The 24,524-nt window shown below is 40.9% G+C and overlaps 1 protein-coding gene across 1 annotated transcript in view; it reads left to right on the plus strand.

Moving 5' to 3' along the window:
- LOC121519630 (receptor-type tyrosine-protein phosphatase N2-like) overlaps positions 1-24,524 on the plus strand; it is a 361,356-nt gene that overhangs the window by 85,676 nt on the left and 251,156 nt on the right. The window contains exon 11 of the mRNA XM_041802418.1: positions 17,926-18,005. Coding sequence (XP_041658352.1) covers positions 17,926-18,005 — 80 coding nt within the window. The remainder of the gene's footprint in view (positions 1-17,925; positions 18,006-24,524) is intronic.

Raw genomic sequence — 24,524 nt, forward strand, 5'->3', positions numbered from 1 at the left:
CCCCACACCAACCATCCTACATCTGTAGGCTAAAGTGGGCATCAGTTGTCTCCAAAGCCAAGCATCACGTAGAAAACTCTGCAGATATTCCCCGTAGAACATGAACAGTAACATCCCCGCCACAGTTTCCTCTCACATGTCAGTATTAGAGAGTAAAACAGAGCGTTTCTCCTGCAGCACACGGCCTTACAGTCAGACTAAAAACAAAACGCTGCTTCTAAAGAGCTGGAATTCAAGGACACTGGCTGATTTTTATTCTGTCAACATTTCCCTCTGCTCTGGAGGGGCAAAAACACAATGAGAGCTCCTCGTTCATGTTATTGACGTGTTGGAGTGGAGGCTCGGCTGACTGCTATCACTTATTAATGAGAATGAACTCTGAATGAACCCTCTCTCTCTTCCTCTCACTCACTCTCCACCAATATCTGATTTTTAACTTTTCCTCTCGTGTTTCACTCTGCTCCTTTTTTGTTTTATTCAATCCTTTCTCTGCTCTCCCCTTCCTTTATGTTTTGATTCTGTAGCTTCTCAACCTTTCTCTTTTCCTCTCCTGATATATTTTGACCCTCAGGTGATTTAGTGGAGGGCTGTGAACATTTTTTAGTGAGGTGAGCAGCAAAATAAATAACACTGCAGTTGTTTTCAGTTGAACAGGAGGCTGAGGATTATCGTTTGTTGAGACTGGAAATGCTGTGCTAGAAAGTGCTCTTAAAAGGTATATGCCCCATCCTGATTTCTTTTTTTTTGGCATATTTGTCACATTTGAATGTTTCAGATCAAAAAATGTTGGACAAAGAGCAGAAAAAGAGTTTTTAAATAATGATTTCATTTATGAAGGGAATTAAGTCATCCAAACCAATCTGGCCTAACGTGAAGAAGTCATTGCATTTAATCACTATAGAGGAATTTTGGCCCACTCTCTGCAGAATTGTTTAAGTTTAGCCACATTGGAGGGTTGTCCAGCGTAAGGTCATGCTCCAGCCTCTCAGTCAGATTTAAGTCCAGACTTTGACTGGACCACTGGACCTTAACTGAGTCAGGTGAGACCTGCAGGTCTTCAGATGTTGTTCTTGGTTCTTTTGTGACCTCCTGGATGAGTCAGCATTGCACTCTTGGAGTAATTTTGGTTGACCTACAACTTCTGAGAAGGTTCACCACTGTTCCGAGTTTTCTCCATTTGTGGATAATGGCTCCTGCCTGGTTGACCGATGTTTAATGATTTAAAAACATTTATTAGTGGCAAATATGCAAAAAAAAAAAACAAAACAACAGAAAGGCCCTGCAGGTCTGTTTAAAAGTTTTCCCCATTTGTGGATAGTGGCTCCTGCCTGTTTGACTGATGTTTGATGTTTGAAAACATTTGAGTGTGAAAAATGTGCAAAAAAAAGAAAAACAACAACATAAAATCAGAAATAGGTCTGCAGGTCTGTTTAAAAGTTTTCTCCATTTGTGGACAGTGGCTCCTGCCTGGTTGACTGATGTTTGATGATTTAAAAACATTTTTAGTGACAAATATGTGAAAAACAAACAAACAAACAAACAGAAAGAGGGCCTGCAGGTCTGTTTAAAAGTTTTCTCCATTTGTGGATAATGACTCCTGCGTGGCTGACTGATGTTTGATGTTTGAAAACATCTATAAGTGGCAAATAATGCAAAAAAAAAAAATCTGAACAGGGCCTGCAGGTCTGTTTAAAAGTTTTCTCCATTTGTGGATAATGACTCCTGCTTTGTTGACTGATGTTTGATGATTTGAAAACATTTAAGTTTGACTAATGTGCAAAAACAAAACAAAACAAAACACACACACACACACAAAAATCAGAAATAGGCCTGTAGGTCTGTTCAAAAGTTTTCTCCATTTGTGGATAATGGCTCTGAATTTTGGATTTACTTGGATTTGGATGCACACCTGATTTTACAGGTAGATTAACAGATAACGGCACAAACTTAACCAGACAAAAATAAACTTGTTATGGATTGAAAAGCGATGAAGGGGCAGTAGAAATGTAAATGTTTGATAAAAGGTCCACCTGACTGCTGACTTGTCCACTGAGCTGTTGGTGAGTTTTCCAGTAAAATGAGACATTAAGGAGTAAGAGTGGATTTATTTTGCATCACTGTGGCTGCAGGGAGACGCTGATGTGGAATTACTAAAGTGTGTTGAAGGGGACAGTGAAGCATAGGATTAATTGATGCCCTAAATTTGGCGAGATTAATGAGATTAATCTAGTCTTTAATCTGACCTGAGTTGGTGTAAGACTGGGAGAACACACCCATGTCTGCGTTCATGTCTGGTGTGGGTACAGGTGTGGACTGGGTGGCTCGGGTCCATGCCGTTCTCACACCTACAGGCTCATACCTTCGCACTCATTCCCCCGCCCTCTCCGTCTAGCTCCGTTATTCTCCTCGCTGCTCCTCGCCGTGGTCATCCTGCTGCTATATGGAGTCTCTGGGTGGCCCAGAGTCCTAATGCACCTTTTGTCTTTGTTCTGCCAATGAAAGGCGGGCGCTCTACACTCCCCTCTACGGGGGAGAGTGATGGATCGGGGGCAGAGAAAGCGGCAGAGCCACAGAGAGGGAGAGATATAGATACAGGGAGCCGGGGGTCCCTTTTGTTGCGAGCGCGGTGAAAGCCCAGCAGGGGGAGCTGCCTTGACAATTTGTCAGAGGCGCCACGCTTATTTTCCAGGGCCGCCCGGCTCCTCGCCGCTGATGCAGCCACCTCCACCATAGTAAACCCAGAGACAAAAGCTTTACACGAACGCTGAGCCTGCTGACACTCCTGATTTACCCAGCATGCCTTTGGCTTTCACCGCTCTGCTTCTCATCACCACAAACAGCTGGTTTCCAGAGCAGCTTTCTTCACTTTAACCTCCTCAGAAACATTTTTCTCTGACTATAGATGATGCTCTTTATTCTGTTACGGCTCTGCGTATTTCCAGTAGCTTGATTCTTTAAACTCAGCACGGTTTCCTTGGATTTACAGATACTTTTCATGAGCCTGACACGTTTGGCAGCTTTTTGAACTCGGTGATCTTCTTACTCCAGCTCGGTTTATTGAACTCCGTAAACAAACTGCGACTTCAGAAGTTATCTGGCATTCATCTCACGTCATTTGAGATGACAGGCTTACATTTTAAGAGCAGTACGCCTGCAGAGAGATGGAGAAAATCAGCAGTAACATCTATTTACAGGGCTGTCATGGAGAGAACATACCGTCCTATCAGCGCCATTGATTAGCTGAGCTCTGCTTTTATCAGTCTGAAGGACGGAGTCGAGCCCTGTCGTTCCAGAAAGCTTCAGATCGTACTTACAGAGTTCTCTTGGTGCTTACAGATGCTCAAGCAGCATTAAATGAGCCCAAGCTGCTCCCATCAGACCAGCAGAATTTCAAGTTATGCATCAATGCTAAAGCCCAGTCAGAGTGCAAATCTGAGATGGATAGTGGGGATTTTTGGAGGGAAAACTTGCCGGCATTGGGGTGGTATTTAAATGCTTTATCTTAATTAAACAAATACCTTTTCTATGTGTATTATGAACCAAAGACAGGCAAAGATAACTTGAGTAAACTTATTTATTAAAGGAAAAAAGCCATCCAAACCTCCCTGGCCCTATCTGGAAAAGTAATAACCCCCCTTGTTAAACCATTGATTACTATGGTTAACTGCATTTTTTTGAAAGCTGAGTTCAGTTTCACTATCCACACCCAGGCCTGCTTTACTGACAGACCTGCTAAATCCAGAAACCCCTTAAATAGAACCTGTCAGACAAAGTGAAGTAGGCTAAAAGATCTCCAACACATCATGGCGCCATCTAAAGACATTCAAGAACAGATGAGAAACAGAGTCATTGGCGTCTATCAGTCCGGAAAGGGTTGCAAATTCATTTCTATGACGTTGGGACTCCAATGAATTATGGTGAGAGCCATTATCCACAAACAGGGAAAACTGTGAAGAGTGGTGAACCTTCCCAGGAGTGGCCGGCCTACCGAAATGACTCCAATGGGGCTTTTCCACCATGAGTTTTGGCCGTGATCTAAACCACTTTCCATCATCAGTTGGCTGTGCCCAGAATGGTCCTGCTAGGGCTGGGCAATTGATCAAATTAGATTAAATCACAATATGGCCTGCTGCAATTTTCAAATCGCAGACGGTGCAACATTTCTTTAACCTGAAAAGTGTCAAACTACCAGTTTGATACAATCCTTTCTTATGCTTTATACCAGTGTTACTCAACCAAAGAGCCAAAAAGTTGAAAAATACCTTTGCAAGAGCCACAATCTAAGAGGTGAAAGTGGCAAAAATGGGTTGAAGTAGCAATAAACATTGGTTAAAGGCAGCATAATGGTCAAAAAGCAGCAAAAAAATGGGTGAAAATGGGAAGAAAAAGTGGAAAAATGGTCAGAAAGTAGCAGAAATGGGTGAGAAGTGAGAAAAAAAGTGAGTGGAAAGTGACTAAAATGGGCAAAAAGCAGTCAAGAGTGGCAAAATGGTCAAAAAAGAGGAAACAAGTGGTATGTAATGTCAAAGGGTAGTTTAAATGGACAAAAAGTAGCAAAAAATGGTTAAAAAAAATGGCAAAAAATGGGATAAAAGTGGCAAAAAAATTGTGAAAAAGGGCAAAAATTGGGAGAAAAGGACACGTGGTATTAAATGGCAATGGCCAGCATAAATGGATGAAAAGTGGCAAAAAAAAAGTAAAAAATAGGGCAAAAAATGGGATAAAAGTGGCAAAAAATGGGAAAAAGTAGCAAAAAGACATCACAAAGATAAGCAAAAAAATTGAGAAAAAAAAGGGATATTTAATGATGAAAGGTAGCTTAAATGGGCAAAAAGGTGAAAATGGGCAAAAATGGGATAAAAGTGGAAAAATTGGGGGAAAAAAGAGGCATAAAGACATCATAAAATGGCCAAAAAATATGAAAAAGGGGTATTTAATGTCATCATAACTGAATAAGAGGGAAAGGCAGATGTTTAAGGACATTTGCAAACCAAAATATCCAAAATATATTAATGTTTAAAATGTCTTTGAATCCTTTTTGTGGGTGGGGTCCACCGAATGAATAATTTATTCCACACTTTGAAAACCAGTGGTCTAGACTGATTGGGATGCTGTGGCATGACCTTTAACAAGCTCTATGTTGGAAAACCCTCTAATGTGGCTGAATTAAAACAATTTTGCAAAGAAGAGTAGGATTAAATGCATGCATGCAGTTGCTGCTGCAGAGAGTGGAGCGTCCAGTTATGAGGTTTTACTTCGCCACATAGGGCCAGGCTGGTTTGGATGGCTTTTTTCCCCCTTTGTGAATGAAATTATCATTTAAATACTTTTTCACTGTAAGATCATAAAAGTTTCAGCTCTACTTCATAGCATCCTGGAGAGGAAGTTGAAGGATGCAAAACCAGAGAGCTGAGCTCTAATGTTTGACTGAGCTCCAGTTTGTTGAGATGCAGGCAGCTATATCAGAAAGATGTCTCTAACTACTGTATTTTACTAAGTAGTCTTTAAGATGAACAGAGTTGTGGCCTTCCTTTCTCCCTCCCATACATGCATGTTATATCAAAGTTTCCTTCATCCATTTGCAGCAGGCAGCAGCTCTGCAGGCAGCTCGCCCTTCCACCTCTCACAGCAGCACCAGATTAGCATATTACAACAACAAAAAAAGTCTCTGAACAAAGCAGCGACCCGCGCGACCTCGGCTCGGCGCTAAAAAGACAACAAAACTTCCCCTTCCGAGCGGTTTCCTCTCGGGGGCCGGAGCTGTAGAGCGGCAGCAGCAGTTCAGTGAGCCTGCAGCAAAAAAAAAAAAAAAAAAAAAAAAGAAAAAACTTCCACAGCGGCAACAAATGAATCATAAAAGTGGAGCCTACACAGCGAGCCAGGACACCGAAGCAACCTGCAGAGTGACTCACAGCCGTACATTTCATCTGGAACAATTCGATACTGATTAGATAATACCGACGGTGAGCGCTTTCGCTGAAACGGCCTTGGAAATGTTTTTAGCTGTGGAGCTGGCCCTGTAGTGGTCGAGGGCGATGGAGAGAGCGGGAGGGGAGAGCTGGTGTGGGAGGCTTCAGAGAGCCTTTTACTGTCGAATAATGATGGCTGTTACGTAACCGCCGCTGATTGTAGACTGGACGGTTTTTTTTTTGTTGTTTTTTTATGATTTTTCTGAACAGGAGGGTCGAGGTGATGTAATGTCTGTGTCTGAGCAGAGAGGTCACTACTTGACCACTAGGGGGAGAGAGAGAGCCTGAACTGGACTGGATGGAGAGAGAAGAAGCTGCAGGTGTTAGAACTGCAAAAATCTGCTTCTCTGTCTCTGATGTCGCTCTGATTTTGACCAGCTTATATTAGATGGATAATGACAAAAATCTGGCATCATGATTTGGTTAAATTAACTCTCTAATGCATGAATTATCAAATTAAAGTGAAATAAAGCATGTGAATTTTATTTCCAAGAAAGAGGTAACAGTCCAACAACTTTTGAACTTACGAAACTTAAATCTTAATAAATGCATTGTTGTATTTTTTCATTGAAAATATCTTTTAAACCAAATTTAAGCCACATTCACCCAACAGATCTCCATAAAAATCATACTGAAAGCTATTAAAGGAAAAAAAATGAGGCCTCCTTTCCTTATGTTAGAAAAATCTGCAGGAAAGCACATTGTTCTTGTTATGAAATGAGATGCAGGCCTGCAAAATCATGGCCAGGCCACGTCTACGTATTTTTCTCATTATTTCTCTGCAATGACGACTCATTTTTGAAGCTGTTCCTCTACAGTAGATTCACTACGGTGCAAAGATAGCATACAGTTGGAAAAATGCATCCCCAATTCCAAAATGTTGGGACACTGTGTAGAAAGGAAGTAAAAACAGAATGCAGTGATTTGTAAAAATTTCTTACACTCATATGCCATTTTCAAATTTGCCTACTATACCAGCAGTGCTTGCTGATTTGCCCAAAATGTAGTATGCAGTATGCAAAAGTTGCAGTATGCCAAAAATACACGGATGACTGATTCAGGAAAATTTCACACTATGCATCGAACCAGTCTGCTTCGCCTACTGTTACCCAGAATGCAAAGCGTCGGGTCAGAGTTCGTAATGCAGGGAGCGGTGAAACTAACATGTACGACATGTAAATGGATGGAAAACACTGTAGAGTCATTTAATACTGAACAGGGTATGACGTGCTTCTGTATACCAGAAACCAGCTAAACCGGGCCAAGCATACTACACAGTAACGTCCAACTGGCAGTCATACTGCCTACTACTGTGGAACGCAGTATGCAGTACATACTGCGTACTGCGTTTGGCAGGAATATGCAGTAGGCCAATTCGAAAACAGCCATATTTTATTCACAATAGAAAAAAAATATCAGATGTTGAAACTGAGACATTTTATCATGTCATGAAAAACATGAGCTCATTTTGAATTTGATGGCAGCAGCACATCTCTAAAAAGTCGGGACAGGGCAACAAACAGCTGGAAAAGTAAGTGGCACTAATGAAAAACAGCTGGAGAAGCATTTAGCGACTCATTGGATTATATGGCAACAGGTCAGTCACATGACTGCGTATAACAGGAGCATTTTAGAGAGGCAGAGTCCCTCAGGAGTAAAGATGGGCAGAGGTTCAACAATCTGCAAAATTGTGACGACTTTGATTATCTAACAATCTACAGCAGAGTTCAGTCTTTCTTTTCTAAAGACCTTTCTTTAATCCAGTTATACTTAACGTGTGGCTCAAGAGCTACATGCTCTTTTCGTGATGGTTTATGGATCATTAATGTTTTAATAACAAATATTATTCCCCCAGAACCTTAAAAACCTTAAATCTGACCTCAGAAATTATCAGTTGACACTTGAATCAGTTTGTTTCCCACACTTATACAGTATCAATCTTTATTTTTTTGTTTGTATATTTCCAATGCCCTTATTTGCATTTTTTTTTTTTGCCACTTTTAAACCACATTTACTGCTTTAAGTCCGTGTTGCCACTTCTTTTTGGTCACTTTTTGGCCATTTGTGCCTATTTTATTCTGCATTTGCCCTTTTTTGACACCTTTATCCTGCTTTTTGCAATTATTTGCCATTAAAAGCCATTGTTTTCCAATTTTGCCACTCTTCACTGGTTTTTGCCAATTTGAGTCACTGTTTTGTCATTTTTTTGGACACTCTTTTGCTGCTTTTGGACCATTTTTGCCAGCTGTTACTTATTTTTTTGTCACTTCTCACCCATTATTGCCACTGTTCACCCTTTGTTGCCACTTTTACTCCCCATTTTTACAAATTTTCACTCAGTTCTTGCCATTTTATGTGTGTTATGCCATTTTTCACCTCTTAGATTGTGGGTCTTGCAAATGTATTTTACATCAATTTGGCCCTGGATGAGCAGGGTTGAGTAACGCTGGTTTAAACCAGCGGTTCTGAACTGGTGGGGCGGGACCCAAATGTGGGTCGTGTATGTGCCAGTGAAGAAAGAAATGTGACAACAACTCCATCTACAGAAGCCCAAAGTGGACATACAGTAATTTCATATATATGCTTTTTTAGGTTTCCTATGATTATGAGTAAAAGTCAGTATAATTTCTCAAGATTTCTACGTATTTATCTCCATTTTGTTGGGAAATAACGCTGGTTTATCAAAGATAACAAGGGAATTCTTAGAGAAATGACCAAACTCCCATGCCATCTCTGGAAAATGGAGTAAGATAAGATGTATGCATGCAAATCCTTCTGCAGTTTGTGCTTTTCTAATGTGTCTGTTTTGTTTCTTTGTGCAATACGTTTTTCTATTCAGGGTCCAAATATCAACATTTTTTAGAGTGTTCTTTTTAGTCCTTATGGTGTAATGGTAGCCAAGAATACTGATTAACTAACATTCATGGTATAAACAAAGATTTTTTTTTTTGTTTTTAATTGGGTTGTGATTTCTCTGAAGGAGGAGCTGGTGGGTCCTGATGCCTGACCAGTTGAGAACCACTGGTTTAAACCATTAAAGAACTAGTTTATCATGGTTTTAGTCAATATGTGCACATCTAATTTAGGCAGCCTCAGAGCGTCACGGCCCCCTGGGGTCCAGTGGTTCCCAGAACCCAGGTTGGGAGACCTTCAGTACATAATATCACAAAAGGATTCAGAGAATCTGGAGAAATCTCTGTGAGCAAGGGACAAAGCTGAAGGTCAGCATTGGACGTTTGTGGTCCTTAGGCATGACTGCATTAAAAACAGGCATGATTCTGGACTGGAAATCACTGCACTGGCTCTGGAGCACTTCCACAAGTCATTGTCTGTCCACTCAGTTCACAAGTTAAAGCTGTATGATGCAAAGAGGAAGCCTGATGTGAGCAGGATCCAGAAACAGCACCATCTCTCAGGGCCAAAGCTCATTTAAAACGGACTGAGGAAACATGGAAAACTGTTCTGTGGTCACATTAATCAAAAGTTGAAATTCTTTTTGGAAGCCACAGACACCGTGTCCTGTGGACTAAAGTCAGTAATATAGGGGTTTATGAGATTTGCAAAGTATTGCATTTTGTGTTTATTTACATTTTACATAGTGCCCCAACTTTTCTGAAACTGGGTTGTTTAACGCATTAATTTCTGACCATGGATGCTAAGGATTAAAAAAATGTTTTCCTAGTTAATTTCAGTCACTTTTAGAGAAGCCCATCCCAGTGGTTCTTGATATCACTCTAAAATGGAGTAAAACACAGGTTTCAAACTCAAGGCCCGGGGGCCAAATCTGGCCCCCAGAACGATTATATCCGGCCCAAGAGATCTTATCATATTTGAATTCTAACTGGCCCACCAGTATGAGGTCTGCAGATTTCCCCCAGTATAATAATCTAAACTTCAACTTGATTATTTCAAATATCCTTGTTAAGCTAAAAATCTGAAAAAGTAAAGAGTAAGAAAGAAATTAATTTGTGTTTTATTTCATATTTTCAATTTTGCATCTCAAGATTACGACTCAAACTTATGATTTTGACTTTTCATTTCATATTTTGACCTTTTCCACTCATAATTTGGAATTTATATGTCATATTTGTATGTTTTACATCCCCCATTTTAAATTCAAAGTCATATTTTGACCTTTTCAACTCATAATTTGGACTTCATGATTCACATTTTTATCTTTTAGATCCCCAATTTTAATTTTTTTTCTCATATTTTGAACTTTTCAAATCCTTACTTTGGCTTTTCAGTCCAACATTTTGACTTTTAAACACATGATTTCAATTTTTTCTAATATTTTGACATTTTAAATTCATTATTTTTATATTTATATCACATTTTTAAATTTTAAACTCCCAAGTTTGAATTTAAATCATATTTTTAAATTTTTAAGTCATCATTTTGAAGTCTTGCTCATATTTTGACATTTTCAACTCCTAATTTTGGCTTTTTAATCCCACATTTTGAAATAAGACACACAATTTCAAGTTTTAAGTCATATTTTGACTTTAAGACTCATGATTTAATTTTTTTTCTCATATTTGACATTTTTAATTAATAATTTTTACTTTTTTAACATATTTTTACCTTTAACATTCCCAATTTTGAATTTAAATCATATTTTTAACTTTACAAGTCATCATTTTGAATTCTAGCTCATATTTTGAAATTTTCAACTCCTGATTTTGACTTTTTAATCCCATATTTTGACCCATCAGACTCACAATTTTAAATTTAAGTCATATTTTGACTTTTAAACTCATGATTTCAAATTTGATCTCATATTTTGACCTTTCAAAAGTATGATTTCAACTTTGTCCTTGTATATTTGCTTTTTAAATACATTATTTTTCTATTTTTAATATTGTGTCCTGATCTTTTGAACCAATAAGTTGGAATTTTTATCTCAGATTTGAGCCTTTAAACTCATCATTTTGACTTTTTTGAATTTCCAAATGATTTATCATCAGCGCTTTTTTCATATTTTATTACTGGTGAAAATGAGGCTGACAGTTCTGGTTAAATGTAGACCCTGTTAGGCCCTCAGGTCAGACCTAAATCCAGACTCTGGCCTCTGCTGGGACTGAGTTTGACACCCCTGGAGTAAAATAACATCTAAGGATGTTTTTCCTCCAGAGGTTTCTAAATTTCTGAACACATTTTCTCAGCTAATAAAAACATAACAAAAACTCTTATAAAGTTTTTCTTTTAGTGATTTTGTGAATCACTTTGGCATTTTTGCTCTGAAACACTCCCTAAATATAAAAAAATCAAACATTTTATTCCAGTTTAGCTTCTTTCTCTCACCGCCTGAATCACTTGGTGTTTAAAAGCAGCTTTTCCTGACAGACTCAAAGAGAAAAACTGTCTATAATCACATTTCCTCAAAGTTTCTGTCTGAGGCAGGAGGATTTCAAACACTGTCTCATGGATTAGAGATTCTTCTCAATTTGTCACAGAGCTCATAATCCTGCAGCTTATCTGGAATTATGCTAAAGATTTGAGGGTTTCGTCGTTATCTTTTGACCTCTTCTTTTGCAGATTGGCATCTGAATAACCTGCATGTGTCGCAGGTCAGAAAAGGGTGACGCAGCAGAGGGAAATATGTTTCATCAGAGCCTGGAGAGTTGGGGTTTTCTGGTCTCCTAGTTCCATCCTTTTTCTTCCACTTATCTGGGGATGGGTCGCAGAGGCAGCAAGTGAACAAGTCCTGACACTTTCCAAGTCCTTCTGGGGGATCCTGAGGCGTAAGACATAATCCCTCCAGTGGAGGGAGGAACCTCAGGTACAATCAGGCAGCTTGGCATTTGGCACCAGAATTACTGGCTAGTTAGCCTACTTGTTAACATTTTCAATCAGTTCAGGCTCACAGTCCCAGTCAGATACCCCATCTGAACTGTAATGCAGCCACCTGCCACTAGTAGCCACTGTGGCTCCAATTAATGCTACTGCTGTGAAGCTCTTTAAGGTAAACAACAGTGAGCGGTTAGCACCGACAGTACCTCATAGAAACAGCGTAGTTTAGCACCATTTTGATCCAGAAAGTTAGCTGTCAGGTTTTACTCACATACAGCTTAAGTATAGAGAGACAACAATTAGCAAAGAGGATTAAAGCAGTGGTTCTTAACGTTGGAGTTGGGACCCAATTGGGGGTCGCGAGCCACTGAGAGGGGGTCTCCAGATGCCTTGAATAAACTGGGAATATTTTTAAATTACACTGTTGCCACTTTACACCTATTTTGATTAATGTTAACACATATTTGCAACTTAAAATCCATTTTTTGTCCATTTTAAACCCTTTTCACCACTTTTTTTCTGCCTGTTTTTGCCACTTCTAAACTGATCTCTGCCTATTGTTGGCTGTTGATACATTATTTCCACTATTAACACCTTTTACCATTTTTAAGCCACACTATTTCTGCCTCAGCTTACCCTTTTTTTGCCAGTTTATATCAATTTTCATCCCGTTTCACCAAATTTCAACCTACATATTTCCACTTTAATGCCATTTCAGCCACTTTTTAATCCCCTTTCACCACATAATATGCCCATTTTTTCCGCTGTAGCCCATTTTTTACTTTTTTTGGTCATTTTATGCCACTTTTATGTCATTTTTGGCATTTGTAACCTGTTTCTGCTACTTTTAAAATCTAATTTCACCACCTTTTCCACCCTTTTTTGTCATTATGAACCCATTTTAGCTATTTTTAACATATTTTAATTCTGTTCATAACAAAAGGATTTACATTTTTACCTCCGCCAAGGAGGTTATGTGATCGGGTGGGTTTGTTGGTTGGTTGGTTGGTTTTTTAGTTTGTTAGCAATGTAACTCAAAAAGTTGTGGACGGATTTTGATGAAATTTTCAGGAAATGTTGGAAATGGCATAAGGAAGAACTGATTAGATTTTGGGAGTGATCCAGATCACCGTCTGGATCCAGGAATTTTTTAAAGTATTCTTCACTATAGGAAGATAGGGCTAATGGCGGAGGTCTGCGCTGTTACCACTTTACACCAGGAGATGGCGGACATGAGTAACTTCAATCCCAGCAGCATTTTTGGGTGTGTTTCTATTCAAAGTTTTGAAGTCTATAGAGTTTGAAAGATACACGCCCGGTCAAGGAGACGAGTCGGAGCGTAACAGAGAAAAAGACAGCAAATTGTAGCAAGAATACTCACGATGCTGGGAGGAATAGAGGAATATTCACCCTCTGCCATGACTTCCTGTCGTCCAGTGAGATCATGGGTGCATCTGATGGCACCCGTAGCGAAGCCAATGCTTTGCCTCACCGTGTTTCCACCCCACCGGGAAGGGAGTAGTTGGCGAATGCCGTGGTGGGGGGCACATGGGGACGGAGCCAATCTGTAGAGGTTTCCATATTGAAATCGCGGTCTCCACCAAACTTTGGATCAACCTAACGGCCCGCCCACTAAGCGCGACTTCCTGTCAGCCTGCTAGCCATCTGGACACCTGTTCAACAGCCGGTTTTGACACTAGAAATGAACTGGTTTACAGCCTGGTTCAAACACCAAACATGTCCCATTAGCTAGGGGGGTGAATTTTTTTGTACCACGATCGTTTGGATTATATTTAGGATGAAAGCTGATTGGTGCGTCACATTTGATTGACAGACAGCTCGGCAGGCAGAGGCTCTGTTTCTGTCAACCGGAATGGTAGCACTTCCGGTGTTCCTGCAGCCAGCCTCAAGTGGACACTCGTGGTATTGCAATTTTTTGCACTTCGGCATTGGCTTCATTTTTCAGGACCGGAGATTGCTGCTTGTTTTAAACTGACATTGACACTTCTGACACGATCTTAAGTGATTAATGCTCTATTTTTGACTAGTCAGCTTTGCATTTAACTAGATTTGAAATTATTTAAAACTTGCACTGTACGGATGAAAATATCTGGGCAATTATTGAACTCATTTATTCTCATTTATTCTCTTTCTGAAGAGCTCAGGGACTTCAAGCTTGGTACTGTGATGATGCCAACTTTTCAATACAGTCAGTGAAATGCCATCCCTGCTGGATATTCCACAGTCAACTGTAAGTGAAGAGTTTAGGTACAACAGCAACTCATGCAAAATCAGAGCAGGGTCAACGACTGCTAAGGGGCGTGCAAAATCTCCATAGCTGAAGAATTCTGATCTTTCACTGGCATTAATGTAAACACTAAAAGTGCAGCAGGAGCTTCATGAATGGGTTTCCATGGCCGAGCAGCTGCATACAAGCCAAGAATGGCCTTTTGTCAATCATTAACACCAGAAGTGGTTGGAAGAGGATACTGCAAGCTTGAACTCAAGAAATAAACCCATTTGGAACGAAATATCACTGTTTTTCTCGGTTGCTAATTCAAATTTAAACCTGAGATTTGGTACTTGAATATTTGTCTTTATTGTAAAAGAACTGGTCCGTTCCTCCCTCCAGTCCCTGTCTGTATAAAGGCCTGTGTGTGGATTTGATCAGAAAAATCAGCGGTCCTGTATTTATAAATCTCATGTGAGCTCTTCTGGCTCGCTTAGTCACCAGGTCATTCACAAACTCTGCAGCCGACATGGCAGCTTGGTGCAGGCGTCTTGGACAGATGGATGTGTGAGCACCTCAACATGACTGATTCTCCTTCGTCTTCATCACACACTTCACCTGCTCAGGCTCATGAATCAATGCATAGATCTGACAAATACATCAGCGTCAGAGCCTGAGGAGGAATATCAGGGAGAGAAATGTGCTGAATGGAGTCCGGTTTTTCTTTATCTGCTCAGTTTCTATTTGAATTTTCTTCAGAATAAATATTTTGTTTAGGAAAGTGCAAATAAAGAAAATAACTTTCAAAGCTGTTAATGCATTTCTCCTGAGGGAAATGCATCATTAATTTGTACCAGTCTAATTAGTTGGATATTTTACCTTAAATGTTAGAATAGACCACACAAAGAGAGTTTGGAGCGGTTTGTCTCTGATTCACTGACCTCAGGCCACAAGAAAGCCAATTAAAGCGCTAAAATGATCGTCTGGAGAAACACACGACTGGGAATGTCAAACAGAGGCTGAACCTTTGGAGGTTTTTACCTGAAGTTAAGAGGAATACAAGGAGAGGGTGGGATTTAAAACCACTGAGAGGATATTATAGAAATAACACACATACACCAACTAAACAAATTAATTTAGTATAAAGTATAAAGCTCTATTTATATTTCATCTCTAAATATTTGTAATAATATTAAAAATAAAAAAAGTATATAACTAGTATTATTTCAACACAAATCTGAAGTTGGACGCACCTGGAAGACCTCCACAGGGAGGCGACTTGGAGGCATCCTGATCAGATACTGAACCCCTCAACTGTCTCCTTTACGGTGACGGCGCAGCGCCTCCTCTCCTAGATCTCTCCAGATGTCCGTACTCCCTAATCCTCCTTAGGAATCTCATTCTGACCACTTGTGACCACAATCTCATTTTTTTCAACCGGGAAATTGAGAGTTTTGCCTTCCAGCTCAGCTCCCTCTTCACCACAGCGGTCCTGTGACCTGCTGGTGCTGCACCATCGTAAATCTCACCATCTTTCCTTCCCTCACCTGTCAACAAGACCCAGATACTTGAACTCCTCACCCAGAGAAAGTATTCTACAATTTTCCCACAGAAAACCATCCATCATCCATCCATCCATCCATCAAACCATCCATCCATCCATCCATCCATTCATCCATGCTTCCATCCATCCATCTATAATCTATTTATCCATCCCTCCCTCCATCCTTCTATCCATCCATCCATCCCTTACTGCATCCATCCATCAATCCATCTATCATAATTGTTATTCATCATCCATCCAGCTATCATTCATCATCCATTTGTCATCCATCCATCCATCTCTCCATCCTTTTATCCACCCATCCATCCCTCGCTACATCCATTCATCATCCATCCATCCATCCATCCATCCAACCATCCATCCAACCATCCATCCAACCATCCATCCATCCATCTATCCATCCGTCCATCCATTCATCATCTAACATTCATCTATCATCCTTCATCCATCCATCCAGCCAGCCATCCATCCATCATACATCCATTCATCATCCATCCATCCATCCATCCATCCATCCATCCAACCATCCATCCATCCATCTATCCATCCGTCCATCCATTCATCATCTAACATTCATCTATCATCCTTCATCCATCCATCCAGCCAGCCATCCATCCATCATACATCCATTCATCATCCATCCATCCATCCATCCATCCAACCATCCATCCATCCATCTATCCATCCGTCCATCCATTCATCATCTAACATTCATCTATCATCCTTCATCCATCCATCCAGCCAGCCATCCATCCATCATATATCCATCCATCATCCATCCATCCATCCATTTTCTTCTGCTTCTCTCAGCCCACACATTCCTCTCCCCAGCAACATTTTCCAGATCCTTCTGGGGGATTCTTGGGCATTCTCAGGCCAGATGAGTTACTTAACCCCTCCAGTGAGTCCTTGGTCTACCCTGTGGTCATGCCAGGAAGACATTCAGAGGGAGGCAACCAGGAGGCATCCAGATCAGATGCCTGCACCACCTCAACTGTCTCCTTTGGAGACAAGGAGCAGTGGCTCTCCTTTGCCCTCCCTCCCTCTAGATGTCTGTACTCCCATCCTGTCTCTAAGGCTGAGCCTAGACATGCTCCTGAGGGATCTCATTCAACCACTTGAACCTGCAATCTCATTCTTTTGGTCATTACCCAGAGTTCATGAACAAAGGTGAGGGTTGGAATGAAGACTGACTGGTATCTCATTCCCTCTTCACCACCCTGGTGCTTTAGTCAAGAAATAAAAAACAGAAGATAAAATCCTATTTAAAAGGATTGTATTTCTACTGTTTTAATGAAAGGTACCACTACAAAAGCAAGCAGCATTCCCTTGTGAAAAACAGGATCTGGTTTTCCCTAAACCTTTTCCCGACATCTCTCTCTCAGTATTTACATAAAATTATCTTGTGACCTCAGAAAAACAGAGATGTTTATTCTCTGGATGTGTTTCGGTTGGAGGCAGACCCCACAGCCTGCACAAACACCTCCTTGAAAGTGAAACCGTTTACATCCATCAATGTGAAACAAAAGCAGGATTCTGAATCCCTGATAAACAACACTTTGAATGTTTTTGTCACCCAACAGCTTTAGGGAAGGACCTGCTCCTTTAATGATGTCACCATATTTTATAAGGCCGTTTCTACAGCCGCGCTCACTTCCTACAGCAGAGCACAAAGCTTCCTGGAGGGGACCCCGGTGATATATCTTCCTGCTGGGCCTTTAGTCTGAATTAGAAGAGGAAAAACAAAAGGTTAATCACGTTGGAAGACTCCGCTCTGCCTCTGACCACCCAGCTTCTCTCTGCCGCTCCCTCCGTGTTCGATTCGAGCTCCTTTATTGGCATGAATGTTGGAGGGAAAAAGCACCCAGAAAGATAATACAGATGTCTTTATGTTCCTGTCCTCTTTCTCCCTTCTCTGCCCCCGTTTCTGTCACCCTCAATTTACATCTATCACCACAATATGCGTCGCAATCACCCTACGTCGCATCAAAATGTAAATGCATCTTAAACTAGGCCGCTGGAAAGGCATTTGCTCATCTGAGAGTCACGTATTGAAGCGTCCTCTCGCTGATGACCAAAAATCCTCTCATCCTCGACCCCCCTTCTTCTTCATTTCCCGGCGTGCTTAAATGCCGCCGGGCGCATTACATTGAGATTCAAGAGGTTATCTCAGAGTGAGGATGGGGATTGCAGCCGCCTAAAGGATCGCCACAGGATAAAGCATTTTTATTTTTTCAAGCAGCATGTATGGCTGAGCTTTAATGAGCACAACATCTTTTCTCCTGCAGCTGACAAACAATGAGGCGCCACCATGGAAGATGGCTCCTGAAGATGTAGCCTCTAACTGTGTTCATGTTTGTGTTTTACAGGGTGGTGGGCCCCGCTGTGACCTTCAAAGTGAGTCCAAACACTCCCAACGTCAGCACGGCAGATGTGGCCAACGTGGCTGGTAGGTTTCTCCTTGGCTGAGTAATGTTGTCTTCATACTGACAGAGAAAAAAGACGGGCCATTATCACAGGCTCGAGCTGCACCTGAGACCCCACATGAACATTTTTCAAAACTCACAACTGCTCGCTCAATTCCTTTTTTTGTTTTTCTCCTTCTGTGCAAACAACCGTGCCCACACTTTCACTTAATACCCGCTTTTTCTCTCTTCTTTGTTTGGTTAAATTTGTGTTTGGTAGCGGTCCACTTTGGCAGGAAACCAGCAGGATATTTTGCTGTGTCACATATCTCCATCGGCCATGTTTGGCTCCACGGTGGGAGTTCATTGAAGGATTGGATATGTGCCGAAAAACATGCCAGAAAAAAGCAACACCAGTTGTGTTTGTGAAATGAGTCAGTGAACTAATTCTTTTAGCCGTTTAAAGTCTGATTGAGTTGTCTCTAAAGGACGCAGAGTGAAGCCTTCAGTACTTAAATCAGTGAGAGGTGTAAAACATCAGGTTTAGTTTGCTGGGATTAACAAACAACTTGAAAAAAGACCCTATATAAATAGAAATTGTTCCATTTTAACTAGGCCCAACATGGACCAATATTCACAGGTGATTTTTGAGATGATATAGGCACGATATTTACTGCTGATATAGAACAATATTAACAGCCAGTACAGACCAATAGGAGCCAATATTTCAGCTGATATAGGCTGGTATTAATAGCCAATAAAAGCTGGTCTTTAGGGCTGTTACAGACCTTATCTAGAGCTGAAAAAGGCTGATATTTTTTACCCATTTTTACACTTGATGAAGGGAAATATTTTTAGCCAGAGGGGGTTGTTATTCAAAGCCCTATGATGCAGATATTTACGGCAGATATAAGATGATAATAACAGCCAATATTGGCTAATATTTGTAGCCAATACAGGATGCTATTTACAGCCGATAGAAGCTGTTATTCATGGGTTATATAGGATGATATTATGAGCCCATTTAGGCCTATATTTACAGCTGATAAAGCCTGATATTTAAACCTGATACAGGCCAAAGTTTAAAGCCAACTTGGCCAATATTTACAGCCCATATAGGCCTGATACTTACAGCTGGTCTAGCCCAATCATTGTAGCTGATAAAGGTCAATATTTACAGCCTTGAAATGTAGATATGAACAGCCAATATCGGCTGATATTTAGAGCCAATATAGTCCAGTATTTAGAGCTGATATAGACCTATATACACAGCTAATTTGGACAATATTTACAGGTAATAAAGGCCAACAGTTAAAGCTGATATATTTTAAGATCTATGGCCAATCTGGGCAATATTTATGGGCCATACAGGACTGATATATACAGTCAGTGTAAAGCCATTATTTACAGCCATTAAATGTAGAAATTTACAGCTTATATTGGCTGATATTTAGATCTCATATAATCCAATATTAACAGCTGGTATAGTCCTATATTTACATTTGAAAGAGGCAGATATTTAGAACTTGTATAGGCAGATATTTACAGCTGATATAGACCAATATATACAGCCAATTTGGCCAGTATCTACTGCCCATATAGGACTGGTATTAACAGCTGATTTGGCCAATATTTACAGCTATTATAGCCTGATACATACAGCCAATTAGGACAATATTTACAGCTAATAAAGGCAGACAGTTAAAGCTGATATATTTCAAAATCTATGGCCAATTTGGGGCAATATTTACAGCCCATATAAGATATTTGCAGTTGGTGTAAGCTGATATTTATAGTGGATCTAGGCCAATATTTACAGCCATTAAATGTAGATATTTACAGCTTATATTGGCTGATAATAACAGCTGATATTGGCCTATATTAGCATTTGATAGAGGCCAATATTTAAAGCTAATAAAGGCTCGTTTTTTCAGCAGATATAGGCCAATGATGTATACAGATGATGCAGGCTGATATTTACTGTTGATACAGGCTTAAACACACAGCTGATATTTAGAGCTGATGTAGACAGATATTTCCAGATCTGGGATTGGGCTCGGGAATATCAGGAAACGTCTGTCTTGTTTTGGACTGATGACAAACATTCCTCCTCTCCTTATTCCCCTCTTCATCAACACCCTCAGCTCATTACTGAGAGTCACGGCGTAGCTCCACACACACTCCCACACACCTCCACATCATCTTCACTGCTGGATGGCACTCTGAGACATTATTACAGCAGCCACAGAATAAGCTGAAGTGACTCATTTTGATTTAGATCTTGAAACAGAATCACTGAGGAGCTGTCTTCACTTTTATGAGGAAAAAAAAGGAAATGTTGGACAAAATCACAGAGGAGCTGACGATGAAGAAAATCACAAGTACTTCACAACCCCAGTCTGGATTCCTGGGTTTGAAATAATCCCTGTGTGATGTTTAGATGGACCTCTAAGCCAGCGCTTCACTCTAAATAATGGATTCTGATTTATGGTGTGATCACCAAAAGTGGAAAATAAGAAGAGCAGAGGATATTATCCTTAATTTATTATTTTAGAGACTGGAAATGTCGCCCCCTACTGCCTGTTTATCAGCAGTGAATAGGCAGACATACGTCAGCCGATTTCTACTTCACTTATCTGCATTTCTTCAGCTTAAACTGGATCCACAGACTGGGTTCTAGGTCTGAACCACATTTATATGTCTTGGTTTCATTTTCAGTATCTACTAAAATTAAACTGGAAATATCGGCATGTCAGACATCAGCCAAAATCCAACATGGTGCATCCCTTAAAAGCTGACATCGCATAGAAAGAGGTCTGTATAACATGAAGTAGATCTGAACACACATACACTCATGAACACCCTCATCCTCTGAACTGAATAATTTCTTCCCATGGTCTCATCTCTGCCTGATAATTGCAGCCCCACCTCCTCACCCACACACATGCACATATAGACACACTTTGTGCTGATTGTGCAGCAGCTTCTCGCCTGCTTTAAGTGCTATTGTTGCCGATCTCATCTCCCGCCCGCCTCCCTCTCTCCCTCCCGCCGGCTCCGCGGGGTCACGGATGAGCGTCGATTGTTATTGATGCAAACATTTGACAGAACGTGCTCAAAATGAAATATGGCGTCCTCTCGGCTAAAGTGCAACTGTGTGGGCGGGCCATCTTTAAAGTGTCGTTTGTCATATTCAACTAGAATATCAATCCATCCCAGACCGTATATTACCCCCTGCAACACGGGCATGTTTCTCTGAAACATTAAGCTCTGCACAGTCGTTGTAATGACGTCCTTTTATCATCATTTATCCGGTAGCGGAGATCCCACGCCTGGCTCTCCTGTCATAAACTTGTGGGTTTTAGTGAAGTGCTTTCCTTAGATTGGTTATGAAGCTTCTTAATCTGTTGATTACATCAGTGTAATGATAAGCAGTGAAAGGGTATCAACACCACCTTATTTCTAATGACAGCTGGATTTTTGCATCATCATCAGAGTTTAAATACAAGTGTTTTGTTCTCTGTAACAACAGCGGGATGCAGCGAGTGTGCTCGCTTTGCAAAGCGTCTCTGTTGGCCTGTCTGGGGCTTGAACACAAGCTCGGTTTGCCTTAAGCCCAGCTCTGCAGCGATTTTCTATTATAACAGCTTGAAAACGTGTTCAAAGGTGTGTTTTAAACGCTTAAATAAAGCCAGACAAGCAGCTATGAAAATGGATGCTAGCATGCTGCTGAAGCTAAATTAAATGAAGAGTTAAAATGATGTAAACCGACAAATTTGTCACAATTAGATACTGTAGGTTTTTTAATTCAATTCATTTTACTGTGAAAAGCCACATCAGGAAATGAGTGGCTGTTAATAGCAGCTTGATTTATCTCAGCAGGGGAGAAATGAAACTTGAAACTACAGGTGCAGTTACGAAGAGTTAACAGAGACTTATAGAAACATTTTTCTCTCTTCTAATGCTCAGATGTGAGTTGAGAGTGCCCTTTAAGGTTTGTTTAAGGGGGAGAAAGGGATGTAACCCCTGAATATGGATTTAAAGGGAATATATACAAAAATCATTTTTTCACAAAAACATCTGTGAAGCCATGCTGTTGTGATGGATGTGGAAGTTTAGCATCGTCTTACTGAAATAGCCAAGGCCTTCCCTGACAGAGACGTTGTCTTGATGGGAGCATATGTCACTCTAAAGCCTCTCTCTACTTTTCAGCATTGACAGTTCCTTTCCCACGCCATAGGCACTAATGCAACCCCATACCATCAGAGATGCAGGCTTTAGACCTGAGCCAGGAGAACAAGCTGGATGCTCCCTTTCCTCTTTAGTCCACAGGACACAGTGTCCAAGGTTTCCAATGAAAATGTCAAGGTTTGATTCATCTGACCACAGAACAGTTATCCATTTTGCCACAGTCCATGTTAAACTAGAAAAGCACTCGCAGACCTCCGCCATCAGCCCTGTCTCTCAATAGTGAAGAATCCTTTAAAAACATTCCCTGGATCCAGACGGTGATCCGGATCACTCCCAAAATCTAATTCGTCGATTACTCCCTCCCCAGTGGGGTGGAGACACAGTGAGGCAAAGCACTGGCTTTGCCACGTGTTGACTGTCATGGCGGAAGCATCTCCTTTTAGTCTCCGAGATATTTTCCCAAACATTTCCATGAAAATTCCTAAAAATTTCATAGAAAATTCTCCCAGTAGTTCAAGTGAGTTACTAGAAATCAGTTCAGTGAACATTATGGATAAGTATCTGATCATTCTGATTAGAATGTCATAGGAAAGTCTAAATGTAATGTCCTCATACGTGCATGCTGGGTCTTCATGGAGCAGTACATTAGACCCATTCATGAAAAGAATGGAAGCTAAGGGTGTATGGAAGCTTCTAGCATTTGATATTCGACTTTACTTCTTTGCTTCACTTTTTTGTTGCTGATTGAACTCAAGTGTAGAGGGCAGAAAAGCTGCAAATGTACAGTGATGTTCCTTACATCCAAATTAGCTCTTTAAACGACTATATTCAAGGGCATTTTAGATATTTTAACCAACTGACAGTTTGATTTTCTCATATGGTTTAAACACTGGTGCCATTTCTGCCTGCAGCTTCACAGCGGGTCTGTTCCTCATCATCTCCGTTCTTCCTTAAAACCAATCGATCCTGACCTCGGCCTGCGGGTGTCAAAATGTCCGATTAATGCAACCAGGCCGACCAGACCCGGTATTGCATTTTAAGAAGCCACGTTCCCACTTCTGTCACGCGCTTCCGCCCATTGTGAGCTGCTCCGGGGCCACCGGGGGCCATTGTCAAATGAGGGGGTTGATGTCAAGATGGTGGGCAGCGAGGTGGTGACCCTCATTGTCCCGGCCGAGGGTGGGCGGGGGACCTGGAGGCTTCTTCCAGTGGTGCGTCACGGCCGTGAGAACGGGTCCCGGTGAATGGGCCGGGGGGTCAGGGTCAGGACAGCGGGCAGCTCAATTAGCACTTAAAGCAGGAGGAGAGCAGCTGAGATAGCCTGATCTCGGCTCCGTCTGCTCATCCCACTTCTACTTTTTTCATCCCAGCAGCTCTTGTTTTTGCATACATGCTAATCACAGCCAGGATGCCCAAAAGCTGTCCACTCCAGGGATTAGGGATGGTTTGGACGGTCGGACTCCTCCGTCTTCGCCTCCATCAGCGCTCTCCTCCAGTTAAACCGACCCGTCTTTGTTATGGAGACACAATGGCTGCGTGCTCAGTCACTCAGAGATGCAGCTGAAGTTTGATTTGTGTGTTGACATGTAAATAATTCTCTGGAGAAGAGGTCACTATCACTTTAATAAGTTAAAAAGACATTGTCCTTCTGGAGAGGGAGGTCAGGGAATCCTTAATTTACATGCTAATTAATGGAAAAGTGGCGGGAAGTGTTTGAAATTCCCATCCAGTTCTCATATCCATCAAAAACCCATTTTTTCAGAAGTTGTCTTCACTGTTCAGCAGGAGGACTGGGGGTTCAAAACATCATATAAGTTTATTCTAAATGCCAGAATATACACTATATTTGTTTATTTATTTAAGATTTATTTTTGGGCCTTTTCGTGCCTTTATTAGATAGAGGAGGACAGCGGATAGACTCGGAAACAGGGAAGAGAGCGGGGAGAGACATGCAGGCCGGACTCTAACCCGGGCCGCCCGCGTACACGGTGCACGCCCTAACCACTCGACTACCGGTGCGCCCTGAAAAAATAAACATTTTAATTTCCTCCTGAGCCCCAAGCTCTGGTTTGGAATGCAATTTCCTTTAAAATTCTGATAGATTTCCAAAACACAAGACGGACTGCCTCAAATTTTCTACCAAAAAAACTCAGTGAAAATTATTTATTTATTTATTTTTTAATCACATAAACTATCCACAATGTCCTAAAACATTCCTGAAATGTTCTGGGGAAAAAAAGCCTTCACATTCAGAGATTTTCCCCCCATTTCCATGAAAATTCCAGAAATTTTAAGCCATTTCCCCCAAAATTCAAAGTAATTTCATCCAAAATTTCCAATCAAATTCACTAAAAAATGTCAGCAAAAGTGAT

Source organism: Cheilinus undulatus, linkage group 13 (genome assembly GCF_018320785.1).
Source record: "Cheilinus undulatus linkage group 13, ASM1832078v1, whole genome shotgun sequence".
NCBI classification, from domain to species: domain Eukaryota; kingdom Metazoa; phylum Chordata; class Actinopteri; order Labriformes; family Labridae; genus Cheilinus; species Cheilinus undulatus.